Source organism: Rhincodon typus, chromosome 35 (assembly GCF_021869965.1).
Source record: "Rhincodon typus isolate 14 chromosome 35, sRhiTyp1.1, whole genome shotgun sequence".
Classification (NCBI taxonomy): Eukaryota; Metazoa; Chordata; class Chondrichthyes; order Orectolobiformes; family Rhincodontidae; genus Rhincodon; species Rhincodon typus.
In genome coordinates, this window is record NC_063366.1 from 3971327 (window position 1) to 3992149 (window position 20823).

The 20823-nt window shown below is 44.4% G+C and overlaps 1 protein-coding gene across 1 annotated transcript in view; it reads right to left on the minus strand.

Moving 5' to 3' along the window:
• Positions 1 to 624: 624 nt before the first annotated feature.
• The window catches only part of LOC109938039 (zinc finger protein 850-like), a 50317-nt gene continuing 30118 nt past the window's right edge, over positions 625 to 20823 (minus strand). Inside the window, exons 2-3 of the mRNA XM_048616860.1 lie at positions 4680 to 7049; positions 625 to 972 (exon numbers count right to left, since the gene is read on the minus strand). Of these exons, the coding sequence (XP_048472817.1) occupies positions 6309 to 7049 (741 nt within the window). The 3' untranslated portion in view covers positions 625 to 972; positions 4680 to 6308. The remainder of the gene's footprint in view (positions 973 to 4679; positions 7050 to 20823) is intronic.

Below are 20823 nucleotides of genomic sequence, written 5' to 3' on the forward strand. Positions count from 1 at the left end.
AACAACATCTCATTTTCCGCTTGGGGATCCTACAGCCCTCCGGACTCAATATTGAGTTCAATAATTTTAGGGCCTAAACTCTCCCATGTCCCAGCCCCCCACCCCAGACACCAGGCCATGTTACCACATAGCCTGCCATTACACACTCCCTGTTGTTACTCACTAACAGCCCTCATTTAACAACTACTCACCCTCCCAGACTGATTGTTAGCAACTCCTTTGTCTGTCCAACTGTTTTTCTCTCTCTTTGGGCTCTATCCTATCGTTTACTCCCTACCCCACCCACCTCCCTATTTTCTGCATATAAACTGACGTTTTCCCAGCCACCATCAGTTCTAAGGAAGGGTCACTGGACCCGAAACGTTAACCCTGTTTTCTCCTTCACAGATGCGGCCAAACCTGCTGAGCTTTTCCAGCAACTTTGTTTTTGTTCTTGATTTACAGCCTCTGCCGTTCTTTTGGTTTTTACAAAACTAAGGATGTTATGCTTCAATTATGCTAGTCAGTGAAGGGATCTTTATGATCCCAGTTGATGATACTGCTGGACAAGTCAGTTCCCAGGATGAAACATGGCTTGAGAGATCAATTAACGTGGTGGTTAGTGACTGAGATGTATTCATAAAAGGCTGTACATTTTCTTTAATAGCACAACAGAAGTTTATCACACAATGGAAGAAATAAAAAATACAATCCAAGCAATCCAAATGCAGAAGACAGATGGCAAGATTTAAAACATAGAGCAAAACACTATCCATTTGAGAGAGTCAAGTCCAGAGAATTACTCGTTGGGGTTCTACTTATCTGATTCTTGACAGTTTCTTTCCTGTGGAGTGTGGAAACAATTCAATGGGTCCTTTTCAAATTCATTCATAGGATGTGGCCATTGCTGGTTGTGCCAGCATTTACTGCTCACCCTCGGTGCACTCGAAAGATGATGGTGAGGTGCCTTCTTGAACTGGTGCAGTCCATGTGCTGTGGGTAGAACCACAATGCTGTTAGGAAGGGATTTGACCTTGAGACCCTGAAGGAATGATCATATAAGCATTTTTCCATTAGCACCATTAAGGGTTTGAAGTCCCCTGTTGTCTGACAAAATGCTGGGTTTAGACACTGTTCCAGAAAGACTCTCTAGGTACTTTTGTAAAGAAAACCATTTGCAGAATTAACCAACACCATCTGTGTCTAAGCTGATTCAAATTCCAAAAATGATATTTATCTACTTTTGGAATACTGCTTGCAATTCTGGTCTCTTCTCTATCGTAAGGATGTTGTGAAACCTGAAAGTGTTCAGAAAAGATTTACAAGGATGTTGCCAGGGTTGGAGGGTTTGAACTATAGGGAGAGGCTGCATAGGCTGGGGCTATTTTCCCTGGAGTGTCAGAAGCTGAGGGGTAACCTTATAGAGTTTATAAAATCATGAGGGACATGAATAGGGTGAATAGCCATGGTCTTTTCCCCAGGGTAGGGGGGTCCAAAACCAGAGGGCACAGATTTAAGGTGAGAGGTGAATGATTTAAAAGGGGCCTAAGGGGCAACTTTTTCACACCAAGGGTGGTGCATGTATGGAATGAGCTGCCAGAGGAAGTGGTGGAGGTTGGTACAATTATAGCATTTAAAAGGCATCTGGTTAGGTATATGAATAGAAAGGGTTTAGAGGGATATGGGCCAAATTCTGGCAAATGGGACTAGGTTACTTTCGGATATCTGGTTGGCATGGATGAGTTAGACCGAAGGGTCTGTTTCCATGTTGTACATCTCTATGACTCTCTGTGAAGTATGCAGTTTTCATCATAGACCACATCTCGAATACCGTGTGCAGTTTTGATCTCCTTATTCAAGGAAGTGAATGCATGAAGGTGGTTCAGAGGGGGTCTCAAATGATACCTGGAATGAGCAGGTTGTCATAGGGCAATAGGTTGGACAGACTGTGATTCTTTCCAGTGAGGTTTAGAAGATTGAGTGGCAGTTGATTGAAGTGTATATGATCCTGAATAGTCTTGACAAAGTGAACATGGAAATATGCTTCCTTTTGTGAGAGATTACTCAACTATGAGGCACTGTTCAAAAATTAGGTATCACATTTATAGAATAGAAATAAGAAGAATATTTTCCTCTCAGAGGTATGATGGCATCACACTTGGAAAAAGAAATTCATACAATGATCTGGCAAGTAGTTGTAAAACTGTTCCATCAGTCCAAGGAAAAGAACTTGGAAGAATCAGTTGAGGAAAAAATTAAGAAGTGAGAAATGATGTTTCTCAGGGCTTTAATATCTGTAAAGGATATTGCTGGGAAATAGGCTGCCATTTTATTTCACTGTTTATGTTTGGAGCTTTCTTAAATGTCTCTACATGTAGTTTTATTTGTTATTCCTCTTTTGTGTAAAACAACTAATGTTCTTTTATTAAAAGGTTTAAGGTGAGAGGGGAAATACTTAAAAAGGACGTGAGGGGTAACCTTTTCACACAGAGGGTGGTGCATGTACGGAATAAGTTGCCATAGGAAGTGGTGAAGGCACATACAATTACAACATTTAAAAGGGATCTGGATGGGTCTATGAATAGGAAAGGTTTAGAGGGATATGGGCCAAATGCTGGCAAATGGGACTAGGTCAGATTACGATGTCTGGTCGGTGCAGATGAGTTGGACCGAAGGATCTGCATGACTCTATGACTCTGCCTCTTAAAATGGTGGAGGCATGGTCATTGAATATTTTAAGGTAGAGGTGTAGATAGATTCTTGTTCAGGGGAATCAAAGGTTATTAAAGATAAATGGGAATTTGAAACACAAAGAGATCTTTCTGAAAGGCATTACATGCTCAATGGTCTGAATGGCCTACCTTTGCTCCTAATTCATACATTTAAAATCCAATGTACCTCATCAGCTGTCTGTTTTTTTGAGGTGACTACGACAGCATACCAGTCTGAAGTTACCAAACGAATTGACTCGTGTTCATTGGTTCCACTCTGTTCAACTATCAGCTAAGGAAATGAATTGACAGCTTTGTCAAAATTAACTCCGACTTTCTATCATTGCACTTTAAGCCTGCAACTCACTGCTGTTGCTACTTCTGGCCTCAGTAGTTGTTTAGCTGTTGGAAGATGGAGTTGGGTGCGAGATGACACTAGTTGCTGGACTGGACAACTTTCAATGTCTTCAGTGGGTGTGTTTTCTATTCATCTCTGCTGGATCTGAGTGAGTTTTTAAAAATCCTTTTAGCAGGATCTAATGAATCAGGCGTGGCTCATAGAGCCCATTGAGCATATGCTGCCATTCAGTATGATCATGGCTGGCTTTGGGTTCAATTCTAGTTTCGACACTCCTGTCACCACCAGCCGCCACCCCCCACCCCATGCACACCCCATATCCAATGATCCCCTGAGAAACCAAATATCTGTCTACCTAGCTTTAATCATATTCACATTATGGAGAACCCACAATCCTCCAGGGTGGAGAATTTCAAGGATTCACAACAATTTGTGTGAAGCAATTTATCCTCATCTCAATCCCAAATGATTAGTCCTGAATGCTGAGACTGTGCCCCACGTTCTAGATTCCCTGACTAATGAAAACAATCAGTGTCCATGGGTTCAAGCCCCTTCAGAACCTTGTCTGTTTCAATGAGATTGTCTCTCATTCTGCTGAACTCCAGTGACTTTCAGCCCAATTTACTCAACCTCTCATCATATGACAATCCATTATGCCAGCATCAATTTACTGAATATTCACTGTACCACCTCCAATGTAATTACAACCTTTCTTAAAATTAGAGATCAACAGCAGACTGTCCTCCAGATATGGTCTCTGCAAAACCCTGTACAATTGCATCAGGATTTATTTTTTCCCGTTCTCTAATCCTCTTGCAATAAAGACTAACATTTATTTAGCTTCCTAGTTGCTTACTGTACCTGCACACTAACATCTATGTGTAGGAGTACAGAGAATTGTCTTTGAACATCAACCTATAAGCCTATAAGTTTCTCATCTTTTCAAAAGTTTTCATTGTTACAACTAAGGTTAATATCTTCACACTTCCAGGCATTATACTCTATTTGCATTCTTTTTGTCGATTCAGTTAGCCTGTCCATCTATCTTAGTAGCTTCTCTATGAGCTCCCCACAGCTTACCTTTCAATCCAGCTTTGTATCATTAGCAAACTAGACACATTACTTTCTGTTGATTCATTTCTTTTCTTTATTAATTCAGAGGGTAAGGCCATCACTGACCAGGCAGCATTTATTGCCCATCCCTAATTGCCCAGAGAGCAATTTAGAGTCAATCACATTGCTGTGGATCTGGAGTCACATGTAGGCCAGACCAGGTAAGGATAGCAGTTTCCTTCCCTAAGTGAATTAGATGGGTTTTTCCGATAATCGGCAATGGGCTCATGGTCATCATTAGATACTTAATTCCAGATATTTTATTGAATTCAAATTCCACCATCTGCCATGGCAGGATTCGAACCAGGATCCCCAGAATGTTATCTGGGTCTCTGGATTAACAGTCCAGTGATAATACCACTAGGCCATTGCCTTCCCTTTTCAATATAGTTTGTAAATAGTTGAGTTTCCAGCACTGATCCTTGTGCCATTCCTCTGCCTGCCAACTTGAAAATGTTCTGTTTATGCCTACTTTCTGTCTGCCTCCTGTCTGGTAACCCACTTTACACAAGCACTACCTTCTCAAGGGTTGCCCGGGATGAGCAATAAATGCTGGCCCAGCGATGTCCATAATAAAAAATGTTCCTCTGTCCGTGGCAATACATTGCCCCAACTGTCTTTCACCTCAGCCTCAGACTTTCAATTTGACTGGAGTTAATTTAGAGATGATGTGTGGTGCTGAATTTTCCCATCATTCAGGAACAGTCCGAGTTCCTCACTCGGGAATTGAAGTCATTGTCACTGATCACAACGTCAGAAATGTTATGGCGACTGAAATGTGCTTTCAGACATTCGACAATCTCGCTAGGAGTCAGTGACCTCAGACGCTCTAACTCTGCCCTAGCTGAATAGTGATGAGATAATCATTTCCAGTGAGAATGAAGAGCTCTGCTCCAAGCTTCATACGTGGGCTGTCTGGGATGTAACGAGTCATGAGCAGCTCTTTATCTTGTTTAGCATGATGTTCATTACAAACACTGCACTGGCTGATGTGGTCCTTTATCTCATTGCTCATGTTTGGACAGAAGAGCACTTCTCTTACCTTCCTCAGACTAGATTCAATTCCTTGATGATTTGTGTAGGATGAGTTTCAGCATCTCTTTTCTCAGTTCTTTTAGAATAATGATCCTGCTCCCTTTATACATGGTTCTGCCTTGGGCAATCACTTCATCTCTGTTTGTCCAATACTCTCTTACAGTCATGGGGTGTCCTTGATGGCTTCAGGCCATCCTTTTATCAAACTTCCTGTAACATTTGAAGAGTTGCATCTTGTGAGATTTGTTTGCTCTGAGGAAGATGCTTATCTGTCGGAGCCAATGTCTCTACTGGCATAATGATTTTCAGAGCACACCATGCTGTTGTTTCTTGTCGAATCTGAGAGGTTTCACACTACGCACCAGCATCAATTTCCTTCAGATAAAGTGCAGCTCTCAACAGCATGTCAGTGATGCACATCTGCTTCCCTTGCTTGTACTTCGCTTCCAAGTGGCATCTCTTAAATGAAGTAACATCGTTTGCAATTGTTTTGGAAAGATTTGACCAGGATGCTTATCATTACTTTCTCTCTCCCAAACAGGTGTTGGCTAAATTCCTCATGAAGCAATGTCAATATCCAGACTCTCTCTCAATCTGTGCACATTGTTATTCAGTGCATGTTAACTCTCTGGATACAAACCCAATGGGTTGCTCTCACTGCATGGGGGTTGCTCCAAGTCCTGTGTCACTGACATCACACTGCATGGTGGCTCCATTGTTGACATCATAATCCCTTAGCACTGGTGATGTCATCACTAGGTGTTTGATGGGAGTGAAAGCTTTGTGTCCCAGTCCCACTGAACACCCTGCACCGTGAGTGTGTACACCGTTACACACTCTGATGACACCTTAGCAAGAACTTGATGAGATGGTTCCTGTGTGGGTTCGCTTGTGTTCCAGGAGATCCAATAATCATATTAAGGCTTTATTGCAGAATTCACACTGATAGGTTTCTCTGATTTGTGACCATTGATGATATAGTAACAGTGTGAAAACTCACCCCTAAATCTTTTCTCTCTGGTGTGAATAGGGTGGTAGTTCAGGAATCCTGTGAGGTCTCAGGAAAGTTAAAAATGTCATAAAAGCTTTACTGTAAACCTCACACTTGAAGGCTAATCCCCTGAGTGGAGTCTCCAATGGAGTAGGAGGTTGGATGACCTTGAGAACGATCTGTCACATATTTCGCACTTGAACGGTTTCTCCCCTGTGTGAATGCGTTGGTGTGTACAGAGTTGAGAAGATGTCGAGAATGATTTGTCACATCCATCACACGTAAACGGTTTCTCCCCTGTGTGAAAGCGTCGGTGGATGCGAAGCGCTGATGATTGCGAGAAAGATTTGTCACATGTCTCACAGGCAAATGGTTTCTCCCCTGTGTGAATGCGTTGGTGCTTGCGCAGAGTTGATGAATCGTAGAATGATTTGTTACAAACCTCACACAGAAATGGTTTCTGCCCTGTGTGAATGCGTCGGTGCCCATAGAGGTGTGATGATTCTGAGAATGATTTGTCACAGATGTCACATGTGAATGGTTTCTCCCCCGTATGAATCCGTTGATGTCTGCGGAGATTCGATAAGTCTGAGAATGATTTGTCACACACTTCACACGTGAATGGTTTCTCCCCTGTGTGAATGCGTTGGTGTGTGCGTAGGTTCGATGAGTCAGAGAATGATTTGTTACAGATCTCACATGTGAATGGTTTCTGCCCCGTATGAATTCTCTGGTGCCTCAGGAGATGGGAGGAGTGAGTGAAAGCCTTTTCACAAACCTCACACCTGAAGGGTTTGTCCCCCGTGTGAATCATTTGGTGTGTCAGCAGCCTCGTAGAGGTCATGAAAGATTTATCACAAATCTCACACTTGAATGGTTTCTCTTCCATGTGGCTGTCTGTGGGTTAACAGTGTGTCCAAAAGGTATACCTTATCCTATGAACCTTTGGAGCCCTCCTGACTCACTTCACAATCGAGTAACCCCTCATCTGTTGGAATGAGTCAGTGGTGCATGAGGCTCAATGAATGTTTGAAGCTCTCACCACGCTTGCAGCCACTCATGCTTCTTCCCAGCCTCACCCTTACCGATTACCCATAGCTGAATCTTCAGAAAGGTTGGTTCTGATGGAAGGCTCCACACCACTGGCCAGTTTCAGATCTGATGATATGTTAAAACTCCCGAACCCGACCGATTTCCAGATGATGATTTCACTGCCCAACTTCCTCTGTGTTGAGCAATGCTGTGAAGGGACTGGATGTCTTCCCACAGTTGTGCAGTTGATCCATGGATGATGGTCAGGACCTATGTGCAGTGTCTATCCTCTCTGTATTCTCTGGTGTAGTACAGTGTAATCCTTCTGTAAAACAGGAAAAGGAAACATGATTTCCTCCAACTCCCTCTCTTTCTTTGCTGAAGGGGCTGACTCCTCATTTAGAGACTGTCACACAGTGTGTGGCAGTCTAATATTCCCCTCTGTTGGGAATGAGGGGCAAGTATTTTCTTTTTCCTCACATGACTATCATACATTCTCTGTATCCGGCAGAGTCACTGGATAGTGACTAGGGGCAGACAATGGGGCTACTTTCAAAAAGTCCTAAATATTGTCCTTAAACAAGAGTGTCTGCAACAACTGCCTGGTCAGATCCACGTGCGACTCCAGTCCTATATGGTTGACTCTAAGCTACCTGAGCAAACCATAAGATGTAGAAGCAGAAGTAGCTATTCAGCCCTTGAGTCTGTTCCACCATTTAATTAAATCATAGTTGAGCTGATAATCCTCAACTCCACTTTCCTGTCTTTCCCCTATAACCTTTGATTCCCCGACTGATTAAAAATCTGCCTGTTTTAGCTTTGAATATGCATATCGACCCAGTCTCAAAGGCCTTCACATCATCTTAGGGAAGAAATGCCTCTTTGTCTCTGTCATAAATTGCCAACCCCTTAGAATTTCTGCCCTCTGGTACGAAACTCTCTCACAAGGGGAAACCACCTCTGCCATCATCCCTATCAAGCCGTTAAGAATTGCATATGTTTCAATTAGGTCTCTTCTCGTTCTTCTAAATGCCGATAAGTAGAGAATCAACCAACCTACCTGGGATCAACCTAATTAACTTTCTCTCGGCTGCCTCAATGTACATAAGGAAACCAAAACCATTCACAGTAGTTCTGCTGTGGTCTGACCAGTCACTTACTTTTAGCTAGGCATCCCTAATTTATCCTCCATTCCCTTTAACTTAAAGGCTAAAATTTCCTATTACCCACTGAATATGGTTGCTACTTTTTTGTGTTTACCATAAAATCATAAGAAATAGGAATAGGACTAGGCCATTTGGCCCCTCAAGCCTGCTCCGCCATTCAATAGGATCATGACTGATCCGACACTCCTCATAGCCACTTTCCTCCCTTTTCCCCAAAATCCTCGATTCGCGGACTGATCAAGAATTTGTCTATCTCAATCTTAAATATACACAAGAACTCTGCCCTCATAGCTCACTGTGGCAAGGAGTTCCAATGACTAACAACCCTCTGAGAGAAGAAATTCCTCCTCATCTCAGTCGTTGGCGCCCCTTAAGTCTGAGACTATGCCCTCTGGTCCTAGACTCTCCCATAACGTGAAACATCCTCTCAAGCACCTTAAGAATCCTCTGTGTTTCAATGAAATCACCTCTCATTCTTTTAAATTCCAATGAGTAGAGTCTCAACCTGTGCTCATAAGACAATCCCTCCAGACCTCCATTCTAGTGACTTTCTCTGAATTGTCTCAATGAAATAACATATTTTCCTCAATAGGGGGACCAACTCATCAACTCTGAGTAGAAGTTCCTCTAGCAACTAACATTTGTTATAGATGTGGTCACTATGAACCACAATGGGGTCCACCAGCTCCCACTTAACGCTGGGACAACACATTGTCTGGTCCTGCATCTCTATTTTGTTTAGTTAGTTCCTCATTTTCTGTTAATTTCCTGCTGGTCTTTTAGTTTTTAACCTGTAATTTTGTTTTTCTGAATTAACTTTAATCTGAAAGTAACTTATGATAGATGGTCAAATCAGCAGTTATAAGCAATCAATGAATTTAAGGTTTTCCTGTGATGTCACTTTTTGTTTTGTCCTGGGCCCCCAATCCAGGGCTTCAATTTATCCTGCAACAGACCTTACATACTATAAACCAAAAAAGAGGCAAAAAAAGCCTCCACTCCAATACACCAAATTTCCATGTTACTCCAAAATCCCAGAAATATAGTCACTTGGCTGTGCCTCACTCTGCCTGAGACTTCCTGATTCTGCACCTTCAATAGACCTTCTCTTAAATACACTTGGATAAAGCTGAGGTGACTCACGCTGGTTAAGCTTCAATGGTAATCAACATATATTCAGGCTCTATTCAGGCTTCAGGTAATTGACTGAAAACTGAGCCTCAGGCAGCTGAGTCAGCTACCTTAATAGCCTTTTAACCGGACAACCGAACTTTAAACTTTTAAAAAGGAGTAGGAAAAGAAATATTTACCAGTTCTAATCCCACACTATTCCAAAATACCAGAAATATACACTCACTTGGGCTGTGCCATATTCCGGATGTGGTCTCTTCTTCCTGATCATGTGAGACTTACTGACCAAAATTTTATGATTTCTGCCAGGGTCAACATTTCTAAGGCAAGTTTTACATTTCTGATTCATGCATTAAGACCTCCAAATCCCTCAGTGCTATAACTTTTTGCCCCTTAAATATTTAATCATTGTGGAATGCTATTCGTGTTTTCCATTTGTGACAACTGATGCAATGTATTTATTTAACTCTTCTTCAATTCCCGTTTTCCCATTATTATTTCCAAGCCTCTTTCTTCAAATGAACATAGAACATAGAACAGTACAGCACAGTACAGGCCCTTCGGCCCACGATGTTGTGCCGAACTTTTACCCTAAACCTAAGGTCTATCTAACCTCCACCGCTACCTTATACTATCATCCATATGCCTATCCAATAGCCGCTTAAATGCCACTAATGAGGCCGACTCCACTACCCTCTCCGGCAATGCATTCCACGCCCCTACCACTCTCTGAGTAAAGAACCTATCTCTGACTTCTCCCCGATATCTACCTCCTTTCACTTTAAAACTATGTCCCCTCGTAAAAGCTACCTCCACCCTAGGAAAAAGTCTCTATCTATACCTCTGATCATTTTGTACACCTCTATCAAGTCGCCTCTCATCCTTCGTCGTTCTAAAGAGAAAAGCCGTAGCTCTCTCAACCTTTCCTCGTAAGACCTTCCCTCCATTCCAGGCAACATCCTGGTAAATCTCCTCTGCACCTCTTCTAACGCATCCACATCTTTCCTGTGATGAGGTGACCAGAACTGGACACAATACTCCAGATGTGGCCGAACCAGGCTTTTGTATAGCTGGAGCACGGCTCTTGAACTCAATCCCTCTATTAATGAAAGCTAACATACCATACACCTTCTTAAAACATAGAACATAGAACATAGAACATTACAGCGCAGTACGGGCCCTTCGGCCCTCGATGTTGCGCCGACCTGTGAAACCAATCTGAAGCCCATCTAAACTAAACTATTCCGTTATCATCCATATGTTTATCCAGTGGCCATTTAAATGCCTTTAAAGTGGGCGAGTCTACTATTTTTGCAGGCAGGGCATTCTACGCCCTTACTACTCTCTGAGTAAAGAACGTACCTCTGACATCTGTCCTATATCTATCACCCCTCAATTTAAAGCTATGTCCCCTTGTGCTAGCCATCACCATCCGAGGAAAAAGGCTCCCACTGTCCACCCTATCTAATCCTCTGATCATCTTGTATGTCTCTATCAAGTCACCTCTTAACCTTCTTCTCTCTAACGAAAACAGCCTCAAGACCCTCAGCCTTTCCTCATAAGACCTTCCCTCCATACCAGGCAACATCCTGGTAAATCTCCTCTGCACCCTTTCCAATGCTTCCACATCCTTCCTATAATGCGGTGACCAGAACTGTACGCAATACTCCAAGTGCGACCGCACCAGAGTTTTGTACAGCTGCAACATGACCTCATGGTTCCGAAACTCAATCCCTCTACCAATAAAACCTAACATACTGTACACCTTCTTAACAACGCTATCAACCTGGGTGGCAACTTTCAGTGATCTATGCACATGGACACCGAGATCTTTCTGCTCATCCACACTACCAAGAATCTTACCATTAGCCCAGTACTCTGTATTCCTGTTACTCCTTCCAAAGTGAATCACCTCACACTTTTCCGCATTAAACTCCATTTGCCACCTCTCAGCCCAGCTCTGCAGCTTATCTATGTCCCTCCGTAACCTGCAACATCCTTCCGCACTATCCACAACTCCACCGACTTTGGTGTCATCCGCAAATTTACTAACCCATCCTTCTACGTCCTCATCCAGGTCATTTATAAAAATGACAAACAGCAGTGGCCCCAAAACAGATCCTTGAGGTACACCACTAGTAACTGAACTCCAGGATGAACATTTCCCATCAACCACCACCCTCTGTCTTCTTACAGCCAGCCAATTTCTGATCCAAACCGCTAAATCACCCTCAATCCCATGCCTCCGTATTTTCTGCAATAGCCTACCATGGGGAACCTTATCAAACGCTTTACTGAAATCCAAATACACCACATCAACCGCTTTACCCTTATCCACCTGTTTGGTCACCTTCTCGAAGAACTCAATAAGGTTTGTGAGGCATGACCTACCCTTCACAAAACTGTGTTGACTATCCCTAATCAAATTATTCCTTTCTAGATGATTATAAATCCTATCTCTTCTAATCCTTTCCAACACTTTACCCACAACCGAAGTAAGGCTCACTGGTCTATAATTACCAGGGTTGTCTCTACTCCCCTTCTTGAACAAGGGGACAACGCTAGTCTCCAGTCTTCTGGCACTATTCCTGAAGACAATGACGACATAAAGATCAAAGCCAAAGGCTCTGCAATCTCCTCTCTAGCTTCCCAGAGAATCCTAGGATAAATCCCATCCGGCCCAGGGGACTTATCTATTTTCACACCTTCAAAACTCTATCCACCTGAGTGGCAGCTCTCAGGGAACTGTGAACATGAACCCCAAGATCCCTCTGCTCCTCCACACTGCCAAGAATCTTTCACTGTATTCTGCTTTCAAATTTGCCCTTCCAAAATGAATCATCTCACACTTTTCAGGGTTAAACTCCATCTGCCACTTCTCAGCCCAGCTCTGCATTCTATCAATGTCCCTTTGTAACCTATGTGGCCTATGTTCACTTTGGCTTCTCTCTCCACTTTAATTCATTTACAGTAACTGTTGCTGTCTGGCTTGATACTACATTAAAGTTTACCCTCAAGGTTTATTAGCTCTGTCTTTATTTCATTTTTTCTGTATCCTCTTCCTATAATCCTTCTTCCTCACTGGAATATATCTTTGCTGTGAATTATTTTCTTAAATATCTGCTTTTGTTTATGATAAACAATCACTACAAACCCAATAATAAGAAAAATCAGAGAGATCTGGACAATAAGATGAAGGTTATCTCAGCCCAGTGAAATCTGTAAAGCTTCTCTTACCAAGGTCTGAGGACAAGACCCCAAGTGAGGACAGCTGACAAACAGAATGCTCAAGTAGCATGATACTCACTGAATCATATCAGTCTGGAAACATCCCAGACACCTCCATCACCATCCCTGGGAATGTCCCAACCCACTTGAGTGAATATATTAGAGAGCTACATGCAGGCTCAACACCAAGAGTAACACAGCAAAACAACCCCACACCCAACAGATCAGAACAAAGCTTTGTCATCATGTCAGATCTTGTTGAGAATTTGGGCAACCAGTCAAGATACAGGAGAAAGCAGATGCATAAACACTTCCATTCACAGCCAAGCTGGAGCCCAGCACACTGGAGTGATGATGGAAGAACCCCCACCAAACCACTCCAATCTCCCCACTGTTGAGAAGGCGTAAATCAGGAGTACGTTATGAATGAAGTTTACAAAGTTGATATGTTTAAAGCCGTTATTAAATTTAAAATAAAACAGAATACCTTGAAAGGTGAGTTGGGGGGAGGTGGTATAATTCTGTCTGACCAGATGGGTTGGGTGCCATGAGAACATGTTGAGCAAGATGCAAAGTTATCACACCTGAAAACAAACAGCAGCCAGTGCTGACTGGGCAGACTTACAGTCTCTGAGATTACGGACAGATAGAGAGAGAAAGAGAGAGACAGAGAGAGGACTGCAGCCAGTGTAGTCAGCAGAGATGAGAGGGTGTTCTTTCTGTGAGAATGTGCGAGGTAACATGGTCTTTGGTTGAAAAGACACATTCCGTGACAATCTAAAGACTCTGGGAGATTCAACTTGCCAGGCCAGAGAATGAATCACTGGAGGGGCCCTCAGTGTTGGCAGTCAGTTCAGAACCCTTCTAGAAATCTCATAGTTATGATTCAGTGAAACAAGGAGAAGAAAATCTACTGGAAGCTGAGGTTGGACTGATTCCTGAAAAAAGTGTGACACTATGTTAAAAGTTAAGTTGGGGGGAGATATCTTTCTGTCATGTATTAGTTGTCTTTTACTTATTGTTCAATCAATGCTTCAAGGAGTTGAGGATTGTGGAGGTCTAAAATATGAAATATTGTCATGTTGTTAGTGTCTCATATGCTTTACGCTTGCTCACTGGAACTTCAAATCTCTTTTTAAGATTATCAGTCAACTCAGGGATCACAATAAAACCTCAATAAACACCAATGAAAACAGATGGTCTGGTCATGATCACATTACTAGGAGCTTGCTGTCATCATGTTAGCTACCATGTTTCCAACATTAGCACTTCACTTTGGGACGTCGCGTGGCAGTAAAAGTCTTTTTTAATTTCTGAGAAGCTTACAGAAATAGACCAGTGACAGATCTTGGTAGGGACTTAAAAAGAAAGGAAATATCCAGTTCCCAACACACAGGCAGAACTGACCATTCACTGTCCACTGGATTATAACCAGCTCCCAACACATACACAGAATTCAACAACGGGAAATCAGTAAGAATCCTCAGACACTCTGCACCTCCTATATAATTTACACCTAACCTTCTCATATTCAGGAATGATCCGTCAACAAAACTCAGCACGGAAATCAGAAGGCAAATGTTTCCCAATAAACACACTCAATATCCAACACACAGCTCCAGTCAAACAGTTCAGCACAAAGCACCGAGTAAACAGCTCTCTCAGCTGGATCTTCTCACACAGCATAAGGGACATTTCCACCCCTGACTGCCCACAGGATAGTCAGACTGCCTGTAGATTGGTGTGGATATTATGGGATACAATTTGTGTAAAAGCTGCTCCTTCACTCACCATCTCCTCACTTGGTTTTCAGTCCCTATAGGAAGTGAACCCGCTCTGGAAGAGGAAGAGGAGTGAATGGGCAGAGTGGGTGGGCTCTCTGATTGACGTCTCTCACAGCCAATCCAAATATTTCTGCAGCAACATGAGTTTCCGGAAGCTTGGGAAACTGACCGGTGAAATGGAGGTGACTTTGAGCAGCAGATCAGGTGGGGATTTAAACCTGTCATTGTTACATCTGAATAAAATCTCACTTATTGCAGCTGCTGTCTCAGTTCCCCTGGGAAATATGTTTGACAGAGATTTCTAGTGTGGGAATAGTATTCTTCATCCGAGAGGCTTTCAAACTGACAACATCAGTGTGAGATGTGCAGCCTGAGATGTGTTTGCAAACAGATCAGAAGAGGAAGATCCAAGGCAGTGATGACGTCCAGTGGCGGGATCAGCACGTGCACAGCAGAGAGGGTTGCAGAGGAAGAAACCGGGATAGAGAGGAGATATTATTACAGCACTCAAATCGTGTCCCTGTGCTCAAGCGATCACAGTGATTGGGGGAGTGACTTGTGTATCATTTATTACCCATCACTCGCTGGGTAAGCATATCAGGGAGAAAGGAATAGCGGGATAGGGTGAGGTAAAGAATGGGGAGAGAATGATCATGTTGAGCATAAACCTCAGCATGGACCAATTGATCTGTAACTCACTGTAATTCTCAGTATGTAACTTTCTATGGTTGGATTTGGATCACAATCTCCGGATTGTTAATTCAGCTCTAGAGCAATTCATCTGTCATACCTGTAGTCACATCTATTGAAATATCTTTCAATGCATCTGTAAAGATGTTTTCTTCAAATTATTTTGGAAGACAATTATATTGATTCTTTTTCATGTTAAACTTTTGTATCTCTCTGGTAAAAATGGGAATACAGTTCCTCATGAACCGATAAGCCTGTTTTACACTATCCAGTGTCCTTGCTGGAAACAGAGGGTGTTTAATAGTCAGATTAGGGAAAATGAAGAACTTATAACTGATTCTGCTCCCACAAGGGAATGGCAGACTGGCACTCACTGTGGAACAGTTTCTAACTGAGCAGTCAGCCCATTCAGCAAGGAGGGAAGTTGGAGGGAATCATGTTACCTTTCCCTGGTGTACAGAAGGATTGCACCATACTACACCAGAGAATGCAGAGACGATAGTTACTGCAGACAGTTCCTGATCATCGCCCAAGGAACAACTACACAAAAGTAGGAAGACATCAAGTCCCTTCATAGCATTTCCAAATTCAGAAAAGGTTGGGCAGTGAAACCATCATCTGGAAATCGGTCTGATCAGGGGAGCTTTGACATATCATCAGATCTGAAAGTGGTCAGTGGTGTGGAGCCTTCCATCAGAACCAACCTTTCTGAAGGTTTGGCTGTGGGTGATGGGTGAGGGTGAGACTGAGAAGAGGTTGAGTGGCTCCAAGTGTGGTGAGAGCTTCAATCAATTATTGAGCCTCATGAACTACTGATTTATTCCTGCAGGTGAGAAGCTGTTCAAATTTGAGGAGGCCTTATAAGATCCCTTAACATACAGGGAGCACCCTTTGTGGAAGGGTAATACAAGGGCAAACACATACAGGAGAAACCATTGAAGTGTCAAGAGTTGTGAACACAACTTCCAATAGTCATCAAATCTCCAATGGATGTTATCTACCTGTACTTCAAGAAGGCATTTGACAAGGTACCGCACAGGAGGCTGCTAAGTAAGATAAGGGCCCATGGTGTCAGAGGCAAGGTGCTAGCATGGATAGCAGGTTGGCGTCTGGCAGAAAGCAGAGAGTGGGGATAAAAGGGTCTTTCTCAGGATAGCAGCCGGTGATAAGTGGTGTTCTGTAAGGATCCGTGCTGGGACCACAACTTTTCACTTTATACATTAATGATCTAGATGAAGGAACTGTGGGCATTCTGGCTAAATTTGCAGATGATACAAAGATAGGTAGAGGGACAGGTAGAATTGAGGAGGTGGTGAGGCTGCAGAAGGATTTGGACAGGTTAGGAGAGTGGGCAAAGAAGTGGCAGATGTAGCACAATGTTGGAAAGTGTGAGGTCATGCACTTTGGTAAGAAGAATAAAAGCATGGACTATTTTCTAAATGGAGAGAAAATTCAGAAGTCTGAAGTGCAAAGAGACTTGGGAATTCTAGTCCAGGATTCTGTCAATGTAAACTTGCGGGTTGAGTCAGTAGTCAGGAAGACAAATGCAATGTTGGCATTTATTTTGAGATGACTTGAATATAAAAGCAGGGATGTACCTCTGAGGCTCTATAAGGCTCTGGTCAGGCCACATTTGGAGTATTGTGTGCAGTTTTGGGCCCCATATCTCAGGAAGGATGTACTGGCCCTGGAGCGAGTTCAGAGGAGGTTCATAAGAATGGTCCCAGGAATGAAAAACTAAACATATGAGGAACGTTTGAGGACTCTGGGAATATACTCATTGGAGTTCAGAAGGATTAGGGGGGATCTAATTGAAACTTACAGAATACTGAATGGCCTGGACAGAGTGGATGTTGGGAAGATGTTTTCATTTGTAGGAGAGACTAGGACCCGAGGGCACAGCCTTAGAGTAAAGGGAAGACCTATTAGAATGGAGATAAGGAGAAACTTCTTCAGCCAGAGAATTGTGAATCTATGGAATTCACTGCCACAGAAGGCAGTGGAGGCCAGGTCATTGAGTACATTTAAGACTGAGATAGGTAGGTTCTTGATTATCAAGGGGATCAAGGGTAATGGGGAGAAAGTGGGAGAATGGGGTTGAGGAACTTATCAGCCATGATTGAATGGTGCAGCAGACTTGATGGGCCAAATGACCTAATTTCTGCTCCTATGTCTTATGGTCTTGTGTTGCCAGACCTGCTGAGGTTTTCCAGCAACTTCTTATTATGTTCCACACTGTTAACATCACTCTCCATCACGAACCAGTCGTCCATCCAACAGAATGAACCGACCTCTAATAACCCGGGTCGGACAGCTCAGTTGGCTGACTGGTTGATTTGCAATGCAGAGTGACACCAAAAGCAAAGGTTCAATTCTACTGCACTGCTGAGATTACCATGAAGGTTCCACCCTCTCAGCCTCAGCCTGATGACTCTCAGGTTAAACTACCATGCATTCAACTTCACGGCAGGGTAGCAGGGCCGCATGCGGGCTCGAGCCTGGGCTCATCCGCTCTCCTCTACTTTCATTCATTGTTTTTTTCTTTCCTTTGGGACCTTTTGCGGCAGGTTAATGGGTAGCATCAGGATGGCAGCAAAAGCAGGCCGAGCGCAGAATGGCAGCAGCCTTCCAGTGGTCAGGGATGGCGGACGTTGTTTCTCCCAGCAATTGGAGGCAACGCGGCAGCGGACCTTTCAAGATGGCGGTGTCAGCAAGACGACAACTGGGAGGGAACAAAAACAGAAGTTGCTGGAAAAGCTCAGCAGGTCTGGCGGCATCTATGTAGGAAAAAACAGAGTTAATGTTTCGGGTCCGGTGACCTTTCCTTAGAACTGATGGTAGCTGGGAAAATGTCAGTTTATTTGCAGAAAATAGGGAGGTGGGTGGGGTAGGGAGTAAACAATAGGATAGAGCCCAAAGACAGAGAAAAACAGTTGGACAGATAAAGGAGTTGCTAACGATCGGGCTGGGAGGGTGAATAGTTGTTAATGGGGACTGTTAGTGACTAACAATAGGGGGTGTATAATGGCAGGCTATGTGATAACAAGGCCTGGTGTGTGGGGTACAGGGCTGGGACATGGGACAGTTTAGGCCCTAAAATTATTGAACTCAATATTGAGTCCAGACGGCTGCAGGGTCCCCAAGCAGAAAATGAGGTGTTATTCCTCCAGTTTGCACTGGGCTTTGTTGGAACACTGCAGCAAGCCAGAGACGGAGATGTTGGCCAGGGAGCAAGGTGGTGCATTAAAGTGGCAAGCAACAGGTAGTTCAGGGTCTGTTTTGCGAGCAGAACGTAGACGTTCTGCGAAGCGGTTGCCAAGTCTACGCTTCGTTTCCCCAGTGGAGAGGAGACCACATTGTGAGCAGCGAATGCAGTAAAGAAAATTCTGGGAAGTGCAGGTGAAGTGTTGCTTCACCTGGAAGGTATGTTTGGGCCCTTGGATAGTGGGGAGGGAGGTGGTAAATGGGTAGGTGTTGCACCTTCACCAGTTACAGGGGAAGGTGCCGTAGGGCTGTGGTGAGGTGTTGGGGGTGAAGGAAGTGTGGACCAGGGTGTCCTGGAGGGAATGGTCCCTGCGGAATTGGACAAGGGAGGGGAGGGGAATGTGTGTCTGGTGGTGGAATCTCACTGGAGGTGGCAGAAATGGCATCTGATGATCTTCTGGATATGGATGCTGGTGGGATGGTAAGTATGTGACAACTGGGAGGGGGCTGCCGGAGTGGGACTCTTGGGGAGGCAATGGCAGCAGCCTTGCAGTGGAGTCCGGGACTCCTAGTTGCAGTAGGCCCAGAGCCAGGCACTCCTGATTATTGGTGAGGCAGCAGTGGCCCTGAAGACTTCCTGGTTGCGAGGCAAGTGTGGGTTTAGCATGGGACCTGGCTCAGTGGTGTTGGTGAGGTGGGCCCAGCAGTAAAGAGATAGTGCCTAAAGAGTGGTGCCTCCTACATTGGTGGTTGCGGCACAGGCAGTGGAGGAAGGGTGGAGGCACAGGTGTCATTGGTCTGCTGGTTCAGGGTTCAGGACTCATTGCGGAGGCAGCAGAATGAACACAGACACTCTTTCAGTTAAATCTTTTTATTTTTTTTTAATTCGTAAAGTATTCAAAATGTTGCCAGAATGTGGCAGCAGTTGAAGCCTTTCACCGTATTTTACTGTATTATTACTGTAAAATGCAAGTGACAATAAGTCATTCAATTCAATCCACAGGTTTCTGTCAAATGAGAGAGCAGCCCACTGGAAATATGGTGGCTTTTGCTATTGGACAGTGTATTGAATGTTTGCACTGTTATCAGCTTTGCAATTCGCAGCTCTGGCAGTGATCTGGCAGCGTGATCAAAGTGCCAGAGATAGTAGGAACTGCAGATGCTGGAGAATCTGAGATAACAAGGTGTAGAGCTGAATGAACACAGCAGGCCAAGCAGCATCAGAGGAGCAGGAAGGCTGACATTTCGGGCCTAGAACCTTCTTCAGAAATGGGGGAGGGGAAGGGGGTTCTGAAATAAATAGGGAGAGAGAGGGAGGCGGATAGAAGATGGATAAAGGAGAAGATAGGTGGAGAGGAGACAGCCAAGTCAAAGAGGCAGAGATGGAGCCAGTAAAGGTGAGTGTAAGTGGGGAGGTAGGGAGGAGATAGGTCAGTCCAGGGAGGACGGACAGGTCAAGGGGGCGGGATGAGGTTAGTAGGTAGGAGATGGGGGTGCGGCTTGAGGTGGGAGGAGAGGATAGGTGGGAGGAAGGACAGGTTAGGGAGGCGGGGACGAGCTGGGCTGGTTTTGGGATGCGGTAGGGGGAGGGGAGATTTTGAAGCTTGTGAAGTCCACGTTGATACCATTGGGCTGCAGGGTTCCCAAGCGGAATATGAGTTGCTGTTCCTGCAACCTTCGGGTAGCATCGTTGTGGCACTGCAGGAGGCCCAGGATGGACATGTCGTCTGAGGAATGGGAGGGGGAGTTGAAATGGTTCGCGACTGGGAGGTGCAGTTGTTTAGTGTGAACCGAGTGTAGGTGTTCTGCAAAGCAGTCCCCAAGCCTCTGCTTGGTTTCCCCAATATAGAGGAGGCCACAACGGGAACAGCGGATGCAGTATACCACATTAGCAGATGTGCAGGTGAACATCTGCTTGATGTGGAAAGTCTTCTTGGGGCCTGGGATGGGGGTGGGGTGTAGGGGCAGGTGTAGCACTTCCTGCGGTTGCAGGGAAAAGTGCCGGTTGTGGTGGGGCTGGAGGGGAGTGTGGAGTGGACAAGGAAGTCATGGAGAGAGTGGTCCCTCCAGAAAGCAGATAAGGGTGGGGAGGGAAAATATCTTTGGTGGTGGGGTTGGATTGCAGATGGCGGAAGTGTCGGACGATGATGCGTTGGATCCGGAGGCTGATGGGGTGGTACGTGAGGACGAGGGGGATTCTGTTTTGGTTGTTATTGCGGGGAGGGGGTGTGAGGGATGAGTTGCGGGAAATGCGGGAGGACACGGTTGAGGGCGTTCTCGACCACTGAGGTGGGGGGAAGTTGCGGTCCTTGAAAAACGAGGACATCTGAGATGTACGGGAGTGGAATGCCTCATCCTGGGAGCAGATGCGGCGGAGGCGAAGGAATTGGGAATAGGGGAT